Source organism: Semicossyphus pulcher, unplaced genomic scaffold (assembly GCF_022749685.1).
Source record: "Semicossyphus pulcher isolate SPU_LCO1_2020_fin unplaced genomic scaffold, fSemPul1.0.p SCAF_8, whole genome shotgun sequence".
NCBI lineage: Eukaryota > Metazoa > Chordata > Actinopteri > Labriformes > Labridae > Semicossyphus > Semicossyphus pulcher.
In genome coordinates this window covers 18950090-18962962 of record NW_027211759.1, presented here as the reverse complement: position 1 = coordinate 18962962, position 12873 = coordinate 18950090, and the positions used below count along the sequence as shown (strand labels likewise).

The 12873-nt window shown below is 44.9% G+C and overlaps 1 protein-coding gene across 4 annotated transcripts in view; it reads left to right on the top strand.

Annotated features, from left to right (window-relative positions):
- Positions 1–12873, top strand: part of LOC138613297 (genetic suppressor element 1-like) — a 41761-nt gene that overhangs the window by 17092 nt on the left and 11796 nt on the right. The window contains exons 1-3 of one of the 4 annotated variants that reach the window (XM_069686938.1): positions 629–748; positions 8670–8849; positions 10820–11019. In XM_069686938.1, coding sequence (XP_069543039.1) covers positions 8672–8849; positions 10820–11019 — 378 coding nt within the window. In that variant the 5' untranslated portion in view covers positions 629–748; positions 8670–8671. Of the gene's footprint in view, positions 1–628; positions 757–6864; positions 6955–8669; positions 8850–10819; positions 11020–12873 lie in introns of those variants that run through there. The other 3 variants (XM_069686935.1, XM_069686936.1, XM_069686934.1) reach the window with 3 other exon arrangements.

The window sequence follows — 12873 nt, the reverse complement described above, 5'->3', positions numbered from 1 at the left end:
CCTCTGGTAAATCAGCTGATTCACTGTAATAAAGGACAGTTTATGCAGTAATTAAGACAAAAACACCTGGGCCAGCTGCTGTGTGTTTTTACACTGGCAGATTGCAACTTTGGTTTGTGCAAAGATTTGAATATTTGATGATGAATATTGTTGTAGTATTATATTGTAGTAGAAGTAGTAGAGTAATGGGTTATTATTACCATCAGCAGAAGCTAAGTAGCATAACCATAATTAGCCTGTAGCAGTATTACTGTACTTGGCCTATATGTACTCCTGTATACTGTGGATTGTACAGTGCTGCAGTGCTACAGATCAGTATAGCAGTATTACTATAATTAGCCTGTGAGTACTCCCGTGTACTGTGTGAGGTACAGCAGGAGGAGGTGACTTGAACAGAGCTGATTGTCTCCAGTGGACAGTAAACATGTCCGGGCTGTGAGGTATCAGCAGTCTGGGGCCACATCTTCCTTCTCTCCATCCCTCCATCTCTCCAGGGAGCATCAGTGGAGCAGGTGCTCGCCCTCCTCCTCCTCCCCTCCCCTTTCCTCTCATACCCCGCCTCTCTCTCTCTCTCTCTCTCTCGCTCTCTCTCTCAGTTAACGTGTTGTCCTTCTCCTTCACACATCGCTGTGTGTTGTAGTGATATCTTGGAGATAACACAGCATATTACACAATATATCGCCGCATAAAGAGTCCGTGCAGTTTATCAACAAAGGATGCGCAAGAACCGAGGTTTCCTTTTTCTCTGGTGAGGCGGTAAGTTGTCTTTTCTGTTGTTTTAGTACAAAACGTCCCAGAGTTTGCTTTGTTACAGCCTGGAGTGCAAAAGCTCTTCCATGAACGCGTGTTTACTGCTTTTAAAGGTAACATTGGGTTGATATGTCAAATTATCTCTGGGAAAGTGCATGGATAGCGTCTGAGGTGCTCAGTGGTGACTTTATCGTATGACCTTATGGCCTTCTTTTTTTTTTTACAAACTCGTGACCATATCTTTTTCTTCCTACAGCCTTTACTTTGTCTGTAGTAGGCTATTTAAAAGTGACTGTGCCCGCGTTTTGACAGCAGTTTCTCTTTGCTATGTGTGGCCACTACATATCTGTGCCCTTTAGACAAAGAAGGAAGTGAAAATCTATTTTTATTTGAGGTTATTTTTAGTTGAACGACAGTAGACTTTAACACTGAAAGTGTGCAGTGTGTGATTGAATCGTTCGACATTATGTATTTAGACAAACTGGTCCAGCTTGACGGACAGTGTAAAGGCAGCACGAGAGAACTGCTTCTGGTTTCCACTTTCAAAATAAAAAAGACATTTGCGTGTACCTCGGTGGTTTACAATTGCATCAAATATAATCTTGCCAGGGTAATCCAAGCTCATACAGACACAATAATTTCTTCTACCTGAAGATTTCTTGATAAAATCTTCGTTTAGAATTTGGCGGATGCTCTTATTTTTGTAGTTAGAATCTTCCACTTCCGGCATCGTTTTGTTTACTGCGTCTGTCTTGACGCAGCCGCAGATGGTGAGGATTGTTAAGGTGTTTGTGGTTCCTTGTTATGTTATCTTTCTTGTCAAACTTGTCGGTGATCAAACAGCGCTCCTGTTTGCTTCCTGTAAACTTAACGGGCAGGAAGAAAAGCCTGAAACACAGCTCGGTGTGTCACCCAGCTTCCCTGTGATGGTTTGTCACACATACAGCACCCATGGGAGTTAGAGGAGTCGCTCTTTAATCCGGGACCTTTAACGGTGACTGTATTGTTTGACTGAGATAGATGCCGCCGGGCGCATTAGCAGCAGTCAAGCGGATCACGTCGCTTTTGTGTCTGTACACAGCCCGCAGGTGGAGTTCAACACACACACACACACACACACACACACACACACACACACGGTCCATGCGCCATGTGCTGCTCCTGACCTGCCGTAGACCAGCTGCTCAGCAGGGGTTACTGAGTAAACCTGCAATCTCTTTAATTACCCCCCTCTCATGTAGATAGGCTGATAAACTACTGTAAACCCATGGCTGCAGACTCGCCTCTGTGCTTTTATTTCCTTTAAATATATAAAATATAAGTATAACACTAAGTATAACTGTGTTTTTGGCAGGCTACTTTTATCTAAGTATCTGATTCTATTTAATCTCCTGTAGTGTCATTAGAGCTGTCAGTTAATCAATTGATAGGAAATGAAAAGGCAACTATTCTGATAACCATGTACATGTTTAGAGACGGTAAATTTAATATACATAGAATAATACTGCTATAGAGATGAATACTTTGATCTGAGAAATAGCATTTGGGGGAGAAAAAATCACCTAAAGGTCCATTTATCATCAGTTGTTCATCTATAATACACGATGGAGTTGCTAAGGGCTTTGAAATAACCTCCCTTAAATACATTATTATATGACCTAAATAATCCTGGTCTGTTTTTGATGGTGTACGGAGATACTGGTATTTTATTAAGTCTGGTGCACTGGCTGACACAGAGGACAGAGGTGATGATGACGTGAATAAATCAACTGCCAGGCTGCTTTTCTCGTTACTCCAGCTTCATCTACTCACCTTAAATGAATGAGGAAATATTTAATCAAATCTGTAACCTTAATTTCCTCTGACACAGCAGTATCAGCTCAACTCCCCCTGATGTTACTCTTCCAACACTAACTTCATTGTTTACAACAGCAGTAGTTGTTTAGCAGGTCTTTCTCACAGCACACACCTCAGTTACACCTGCTCTTATCCAGCAGCAGCCTGACAGGTCAGTCTGTGCGCATCTGCTCGTCTGTTTGTCTTCCTACACCTTTGTGCAACAGGAGTGTGTCTGCGTGTGATCTCCCTCCTCGTGTTTGTTCAGATGGTGGAGGTCTAGCCGCCGTGGTGTCGGCACCAGGTGACACGACGACCCTTCTGTGTACAACTCCACCTCCAGCGCGGAAAACACACACACACAGAAAACCCTGCGGGGGAAGAGTCACACACAGCCAGGCACTGAAACAAACAGACTTAAGATGGGTTTGCCTCAGATAGTTTTATCTTTTTTGCATCATCTCCGTATCAGAGAGGCGAGACTGAGCCACACGCTGCAGACGAGATCGATGACACAGAGGGGGGAAACAGAGATGGCAGCCGACGTGATGGGAGAGGCTGTCGAGCGAGCAGCGGGAGACTGAGAAAGAGACTGTGAGGGGGAAATGACAAAGCAAAGAGGCATGGACAGACAGAGGAAAGTTTAATGCTCCCTAAACAGCTGCTATTTATATCCTCTTTCTGTTTCTGACTGACAAGATAGTTGCAGACATGAACGCTGATTAGAGATATGGAGAAGGGGTCACAAGCTGGGAGGAGGTGAAGTGAAGGCCCAAGTTCAAGGGAGGAGAAGAAGAAGCTTTTCCAGTGTTGCAATCCTGTCTTCGCTGGCGGCAGTGATAACGTATCAGCCTTTTACTAACATCTTAACTCTGTTATGATTGCACAGTAAACATGGCTGTGCTCGAGCGGACACACTGTTAAATAATGACTCCTACTCGTCCCATACTTACTCAATTGTCTCTGTTCCTGCTGCTAATTCTCTGCTCCCGCTCCTCTCTGGACGTGCTTCCTGTTTGGGTTTTATTTTTGTGCTGGAGGTTTTGGTTATTACAGTATGTGGTTTTTCTGCTCCATTTATCGCACAACTATAAATGTGCGCTGGCTGTTTGGTCTCCAGGGGTCACATGCATACATTTTGTGACTCACAGTGCCTGAATCCTGACTCAGCTTATTGTGTACATGCCTGTGTTAGCATAGACGACTAACACATGTGTGTTTTAGCTGATAAAATAGCTCTGTGTTTTGCCTTTTTTCTGAATTTGTGTGCTTATTTGTGAGTGTGTGAGATGCTTGGCTGGGGGAGTGTGTTTGTTGTTTATGGATTGTAAGGAAGTGTTAAGTGTTTCTGTGCGAGCTGAAGAGTGACTGGAGCTAGTAAAGCCATTTAGCAGCCCCTGGAGTAACCCTGGAGACTGCTGTGTCGACGCCACTCTGACTGCTATTACAGACAAGTTTAAGAGGCTGTAAAACATTTGGCTACTTCTCCTCTCTCTCTCTCTCTCTCTCTCTCTCTGTCTCTCTCTCTCTCTCTCTTTGTGTGTGTATGTGTGTGTGTGTGCTTGTCAGATGGATTGAAAAAGTCTGCCAGCTATTGTAGCAGCAACAGTAGCCCTTGTTGCGATTAGCATCAGCCGCAGGAGCCCGATTAGTAATGTCTTAAAACTTAAATAGAGCACATTTTGTGTCCACAAAACTTGTGTCTGTGTGTGTGTGCGTTTGTGTGCTCACTCATCATCAGTCTAATGTTTGCTAACTGTTTGTAATTCATGCCAATTTAAGCATTAACACAGTAGCCAACTCAGGAACACACAGACACACTCAGACATGCCAATGTGATGAGGGTTAATGAGAAGGTAGTGTGTTATAACCTCTTCTTCCATCCTAATGACCCGTCCCCGCTAGCACACACACTCGCGCACACACACATTGTGCTTTTTTAATGAGCTGACGGGGCAGAGCAGTCGCCCCCCTGTTGTCCTCACAGTCCCCCTGTGCGGTGGGTGTTTACCTGTTTTTGTGTGTGGTTAGAGAGAGAGGGAGTGAAAGTGAGAGAGAGCGAGAGACACATAGAAGGTGTCAAACACAGAGGGCTCAGCAGGTCCGATATCACTTACATCACGCTGAGCAGAGTGCGACTGTGCGTGTAGGCGTGTTTGTGTGTACATGAATGGAGTCACGCCCAGGTGTGAATTATATTTTGGAAAACTGGGGGGAGTTTTATTATTAGTCTGTGGCACGAGTTGGAATATTTTTAGCCAGAGGAGGTTGGAGGTACTAGGGACAGAAGTGTAAGTTGGTCAGAAATATTAAAAAATTGGATGATTTGCAAACAAGATAAGATAATCCTTTATTGATTCCAAGAGGGGTAATATAGGGATAGATGAATAAATAAATAAATAAATGTCTACTAATAAATGTGTTACAAACATTTATGGTTCCAGAGGTTAAACCATAATCATTTTTGTTAACCCCTTGACCTTTAATTTTATTTCCACCTGCAGGTCAGAGAAAAAAACTAATGGCTACAATTGTGCTTGAATGTAAGCAAGCTGAATTTAAGTATGTGTGGAGCTTAGTTTCATGGTAACTAACAACACGCATGAAAATGCTAGCATCAGCAGGCTAACTAAATGTTACATTTTTTGTTCATTTTATTTCCAGTTATATATTTTTTTAGATAGAGACAGCTGAAGAGAGACAGGAAAGATGGAAGAAAGAGAGGGTGACACGCAGCTAAGGATCCGGTCTTAACGTACGTACTCTACTTTGTGAGCTAGCACAGCACCCTAAATGTCACACGTTAGCATTAGCGAGCTAACTGGAAGTAATTTTCTTTTAGAGCAGCTGAGGCGGACAACAGAGAACTAAACCTGAAGCTACCTTCAAATTGTATCTTTAACTAACTGTTTTTGCGCTCACCCCATGTACAACTGGACACAGTCGTCAGCTTTAGCTGTTAGCTAGCTAGCTAGTGATGTACAGCCTAACCTGTGTGAATGAATTGTGGCTGTTTGACAGCTCAGACTGATCTTGGACCAACAGTAGTTCTTTCTGTCGTTTTTTCTTTGCCTCTGAACAGTCATGAAGACCCCTGAGATGAGCACTACATTGGGCTAATTTGGAAATGTTTTCCATTTGTGTTAATATTTTAGCATTCTTATTTGTGCTTCCTAGATTGTGCTTCTCATTTCAGTTGTAACTTTTCATTGACTCCATTCAGTCTGAACACACAGTTAGCAGTTGTTTGAGTTTAATACTAAAATACTGTCACTTACGTAGCTGTGGCAATATATTGGTATATTTAATATGTTATCTTGTTTGTAACAAGATAGCTGTGATCATGCTAGTATGCTAACACTAGCATAAGGCTCAAAGCAAAGTTACCTGCTGGAAATTAGTTTTGAGGGTTAGGGTTAGCCTTATAAAGTGTGTTTACACTGTGTAGAGGATAAATTATTTTGTTCACAACAGGCTACAGCTTCAGCCCAACCTTAAAATGTTTGCTCCAATTTGGATACAAACAGTAAAATCCATTTTTCCTCCACCCCTCAGCTTCATGTTGTGCAGTGAGCGTTACAGCCTCATGGGGCTGCTGGTGTGGCCTCTCAGTCGTGTTTATTCATTCAGTCATCACTTTAAAAAAACAGCCCTAAAGGGAGTTAAATGTCTTAATTTGTATTTAGGACTGTTGTGTGTTTCATCCTCCAAACCCCTGCTGTAGGGGGGCAGCAGAGGTCAGGGGTGAAGGGTGAAAGGTCACTGTCAGAAACCTCCCCTCCCCCACCTCACCCCTGTCCCCAAAGCAGGCAGAGCTGACGAGCAGAGAGAGAGAGACAGGGTGATGGATGGAGGGTTAACGCACACACAGACACACACAGCTCAAACCACACAGCCACCCTCCCCGTCATCACCATAAACCCTCCTCCTCCCCGTCCTCCCCCTCCTCCTCTTTCTACTCCCCCCCCCTCCTTCCCCCAACCACCACCCTCCACCCTGCCGGGAGTGCGAGCCAAAAGGAGGAAGGATGAAGAATGAAAAGAGAAAAGAAAACGACAGAGAGAGAGAGAGAGAGAGAGAGAGAAGGGACAGCTAAGGAGAGAAAATGGAAAGATAAAAAGAGTGACGGAGAAGAGAGGAGGTAGGATGAGAGGGAGATAGATAAAGAGGGAGGGCAAGGAGGAGGAGAGGAGGAGGAGGGGGGTGGATGTAGAGGGGAAGGAGGAGCAGGATGAGGAGGGGGGGAAGTGGATAGAAAAAAGGTCACGTGACCACGTAGCAGCTGCAAGGCTGAGAGGGAGAGAGAGAAAGAGTCTCAGAGAGAGGAGCAGAAAGACGACGAGCAGGAGGAGAACAGTGAGCGGGAGGGTGAGTGTGTCTGTTTGCATGTTTGAATTATGTGCACATGCATATGTTAGCATGTGTTTGTGACTGACAGGGAGGAATATCAGAGGAAGAGCCTGTGGGAGAAGATTGTAGAGAGAAAAAGGAAGAAAGAAAGCAGAGAGGAGATTATTTGTGTTGGCTTTTGTTAAATAAGCCTCAGTATGCTCTGAGATAAACGAGAGAGAGAGACAGGAAGGAAAGAGTGAGCGAGTAAAGAGGAGGGAGGGAGAGAAAGAGTCGATAGAAACTGTCTTATCATCTCTCCCTTGACTGCTGGGCTCAGCAGAGACAGAGATACAGACACACACACATTCACGCACGCACACGCGCGCACGAAGCCGCCTGTCAGGATCTGAGCTTTTACTCTCTTCATCTCCCTTTCCCTTTCTGTCTGTCTGCTTCAATTTCAATTTGCTTCATTTGCCTGACGCGTGAATACACAAGTGTAGCCGGAGACAAGAGGAAAGTGAATAAAGAGAAAGAAACAGGTTATAACACACATACATGTCTTTAGCTGCATGCATGTTAAGTGTATATTTACATGTCAGATCTGTCAGTCAGATCAGTTAGATGTAGCTTATTTGTTGATTATCTGTCGCTGCGAAAAAGCGGCAGGGTCAAAAAACTTCAAAACTTTCATCCTATGAAACTCTTATAGTTTAATTTTAAATGTTAAAACACTACAGAATAAATCTACAGATTTGTGTCCATGATGGTCAACATGGTTTCACGTATCAGCCTCTGTCAATCACTTACTTTGTTAGCTCTTGTCCCTCTCTCTCCTCTTCATACATCTTCCTCTCTCACTCCGTTAATCGCTCCACAGCTTCCTCCGCCTGTTTTCGCTCACTCGTGTGAAAGCTGGCAGGTAGCAGGTAAAACTCTAATGTGCGAGTGTGATATTTATGATTCTGTCAGTTAACAAACTCTAAAGCTCAGGCCGTCCCTTTTATTCTTCAGAATCATCTGCAATGATGAGGAAAACTTCCAATAACGGTGTTCAGTGTGCACGTATGAATATTTCATGAGTGTGTTTACTGCTTTAGCTGTCTGTTTGTTCTTCATGTGGTGTGTGTTGGATAGGTGTTTGTGTGTAAATGGGTGTGTGTTGTGGTTGTAATGAGGTCATTGCTGTAGCAGGAGGGGGGGGTGGGCTGCTGGCTAATTCCAGCTGTAATTAACATTAGTGGGTCAGTAAGAGGGTGAAGACAAAGGTTAGTCTAACCACGTTTGCTTTCAGTGTCCACTTTTCAGTAGATCAATGTGTTCGCTGGTTATCCCTGTGTGTGTGTGTAAGTGTGTGCGTCTGTGAGAGTGTAAAAACAGCAGTGATACTTATAGTGTTTGCGTGTAGACGCTCCCGAGGTCTTAAGATGTGTCGGCTGGCTCCCTTGAGGAAATGGACATGTGTGCACTCATGTGTGTGATTTGCTATTAGGGTCACCGCTCTATTTGACACAGCTCTACTCGCTCCGCTCTGTCTGTAGTGGAGCTGACCCACGCTTATGAGCTCACTGTGATGTCCAGACACAAAGACAGAAACACGCACACACACACACACACACACACACACACTGTCTTTTCTCTTTGAGCACATGTGTATGATGAGTTTCAGTCGGACACCAGCAGCAATAAACTTGAAATTCCTTCTTATATCCAAAAACCCCTAACACATCTCCCTCCTCTCTCCTCCTCAGGTATGAACCATGAGTCCAATAAATCACCATCATTAGGAATGATCTCCGCAGCTACTCGCACCACGGCTACTGTCAGTCCCCTCAGCCCTCTAACCAATGGGAACACAGCCGCACAGTCTGCAAACTCCGGATTCGCTGCTGCCCTGCGTAAACTGGCCAAACAGGCGGAGGATCCCAGAGGTGAGCACGGATCTACAGTGATCTTAAACTCAGAGCTCCAGAGGCTTAGGGCCCAGGATCTAACAGGGTCCTAAACCCACACACACATTTGGACTTAGGACACTTTTGTGGGCATATTTCAAACACAACCTTTGTCCCCAATTGGTCTCTGGCATCCAGTTTCTAACTCTGAAATGTGTCCGCAGAAGTAAGCTAAGTCATTCCCACACACACACACGAACACACGCCAGCAGTAGACTCGTCTTGGTCGGTCACACCCTAAACGAACAACCTGTACGACTGCTGTCAGGTTTGTTTAACACCCATTAATATATTTGCATGTTTTCACTGTTTGAATTTCTGTCGACAGTTAGCCAAGAAACAGAGCTGTAAGAATCAATTAAAGGAATAGTTCAACATTTAGGAAAGATGTGCTTGATTTCCTTCTTTATGCTAAGCTAAGCTAACTAGACGTAGCTTCATATTTAGCGTACAGACATGACAGCAGCATAACTCTTAAGCCGGAGATATACTTGCTGCTTGGCCTTGCGTTCGTGTACACATGAACGTAATTGTTCACGTACTTGTCTATGCACTACGCGTGTTACTGGAGGATACCTCTAGAGGGCAGAGCAGAGCGCTCAGGCTGTATGAAGTGTGCGGGATGTAAACAACAGACATGGAGACACTCGAGGAGGTTACTATTATGTTTATTCTGAGATCACAGCAGAATAAGTGACAGGTTTTGAGTGTTTTGCAGGTTTCCACATGGACTTCTAAAATGATCTCATCTGTCTCCAGCTGTTTTGACAGGCGTGTTTGTCGCTGTGTAGCGGTAATAACAAATCGTACAGATGTGGATAATTGCAGACTTGATCTATCAGCTCAAAACTTTCTACCTGCTGCTGCGTTGAACCTGTCACATCCCCTCTGCCACTACATTGCCCCTACCAGTCATGTGCATACTGCGTCTCGCGTACGCGTAGCATAAGCGCGTCACCAAAGTGTTGAACTGCTCCTTTATAAAGTGAGCGAGGTTTTAATGACAGGAGGTTGGACGCTGTTTTGCAACACAGTGCCAGCAACAGTGTAAGCAGATCATTTCACAGAGCAAGGTTGTGTTTTACGGATGAATGTGAAACGTTTTACTGCCTGGTTGCTCTCTGAGTGTGTGTGTGTGTGTGCGCGCGTGTGCGTGTGTCCTCTCTCAGCTCATCGGTGTCCTAATGAAGGTGTTGAATAAGAGCTGACCTATTCTGACCTCTCCTTCTCTGCCTCTTCCTTCATCCGTTTCCATTCATCTCCTAATAATGAGAATCTAATTACAGCCAATTATAACAAGCTCTCTCTCTCTCTCTCTCTCTCTCTCTCTCTCTCTCTCTCTTTATCTCCATCTACTTTTCTCTTCCTCTATCCACCTCTTTCTCTTCCTAAGGCCTTCATTCGTTCCCTTCTCCACATCTCATTATTTCTGCCTTCTTACGGTCTCTGGATGTGTTTGTGTTTCTGTGTGTGTCTGCCGATAAGTGAGTGTTACAGTAATACAGTGATGGAGAGAACGTACAGTCAACAACACATGCACTCGCTCTTTATCACATTTAACACCACCCTCCTCGCCGTGTCACACCCCAGCCTCTTTTTTAACACCTTCATTTATGACATCCTTCTTTTGCTGTCTGTTTATCTGATTTTTGTCTCTTTTCATCAACGTCACACACACACACACACACACACAAACACACACCTTCATCTTGCTCTGCTTCCCTCATCTCTCTTACCTCCTGCTTCTTTTTTACGCTCTCCTTTATTTCTGTCACATTTAGCCCGAAAGCTTTTCATCACAGTGATTGAATCTCTGTTTCCCTCGTCTCAGGCCAGAACACCGACAAAAAAGATTATATTTCTTTGGTGTAGCGTCTCTATTTTATCAGAGGGGATCTTTTAAATCTGATCATCTGATAGCTGCAGTTTATTCCTTCCCCTCGCCTCAGGTTCTGCCCTCAGCGGCGAGTCGTCTCCAGTCTCCTCTCCGGCCACCAGCCACACCTCGCCCGTCACCACTCCTAAGCGGGGCTCATTAGGGCCCCTCCTGGGCCAGACCAGGGGCCACGGTGTCCCAGGCACTCCTCCAATAGTCACCATTGCCCCAACGAAGACCAGCAACGGCCTCTGGAGGGCCGACGGACGACAGGTAAGACGCCTCGTTTATCAAACCTGCTTCTCTTCCAGCCACATTTGAGACAGACATCCGCTGTCCTCTGCGTGCTTATCTGTTTTGTTTTGCTGGTGTCTTATTTTCTATTTTCTCCCTGTCTGTCTCTCATGCTTTCTCTCAGCACAGATGAGTCGCCTGTCTCTTTCTGTCTCCTCTATGTGTCCTGCTGCTGCTCCCTCCATTAAAGAAATAGTTCCAGTGCTTGTCAACATCACTGTCAAAACCAGCCATCCCTCCGTTTCTCACTCCCTTTCTCTGTCTTGTCTCATTCTTTCATTTTCACCCCCTCTTCCTCTCGCTAATCACTCCATGTCTTTCGCAGCAACACATGAGGGGTTTGTAAAGAAACACTGGAGGCTGCAGAGACTGGCACCTATTGTGTTCAGCTTCCTGCAGTGTTTGTGTATTTGTGTGTCTGTGTGTGTGTGTGTACTTGACCCTTCACCACAAAAGGGCTTAGGATGTGAAGAGGGACCTGTGTGTATGTGCGTGTGTGTGTGCGTCTGTGTTTGCTTGTGGGTGTGTGAGTGAATATAAGGTGGGGCGAGGAACCAGGCCCCCTCACACAATGCAGGGGTGAGCCCCCACAGTAGCCACTTCCCCCCTGGATCAGAGCGCCCTTTCTCCCCCTTCACAAAGACCGCTCTGTGGCTCTGCCTGCCCGGGGCTCCCATTCAGACATTCAGAGGGAAAGACGGAGGGAGGGAGGCAGGAAAACAGAGAATAGGATGTTAAAAAGGAGGGGAGGGAGAGTAAGAAAGAGCTCAGAGAGCGAGCTCTGCGTAGATTCAGTATTTGTCCTTAACGTGTGCAGATTGTCCTAGAACAGAGGAAGACAGAAGACAGGGTGATTTAAGAAAGAGACAGGCTGTTTGTGGGTGTTTATCGGTGCATCTGTGAAGGCCGTCGGCTGTCTGTGGGGTCAGAGGTCAAGGAATGTGGTGGCTGCTCTCCAGTCCCTCCGAGTGTTGTTTCCCTTCCTCATTGTTGAACTAGCAGATATTAGTGAGCGATAAAGAGAGAGAGAGTGAGGGAGAGGACGCTTTCCATGACTTACACATTCAAATGTAATCAAACACATGCAAAGTGCAGATATATCACTGCAGGTCTAGTGTTGTACTAAGGTAGCAGAACGGGTGTTGCTGGCAGATGTCATTTGTTTGTGGTTTGTCCGTCTGACCTGTACTGCTGTCTGTTGCTGAGGCAACAAGGTTGGACACGTTATAGTGGACAATTCTTTTTTCTTTTCATTAACATACCCAGGTCAAAGATGCCCTTGTGGCTGTTTCGCCCACAAATATTTTTCACACTGGAAAAAGACGTGTTAATTTATGAATGGATGGTAATGCCGGTGCGTTTGTCTACAAATTGACCAAGTGGCAGCTGAAATACTTCAACAACTACTGGATGAATTGTCATTTAGTTTGTACAGACAAACATGGGGATGAATCCTTCTCGCACTATCATCAGGTCAAAGTTTTAGTTAGTCCAAAGCTTTATTTTACTAACCAAATACTTGCCAAACAAAGGGCAACCCCATTATCTTCACATGCACTGGGTTTAAGCTTAGATTTACTAAGCTGAATCCAAAAGGCAACCGGACTTGGTTGAAGTCCACCTCTCATCCGAAAGGCTTCTTCAATTCTAAACTGACTAATTAATAAATGTTAGCATGCTAACATGCTAAATTAAGCATTCTGATGTTAGCATGCTTTGATTGACTGGCGATCAGTCCAGGTGTAACCCCGCCTCCGCCCAATCGGCTCCAGCCTCCCTGTGACCCTGAGCAGGATGAGCAGTAGATAATGGATGGATGGATATTAGCATGTA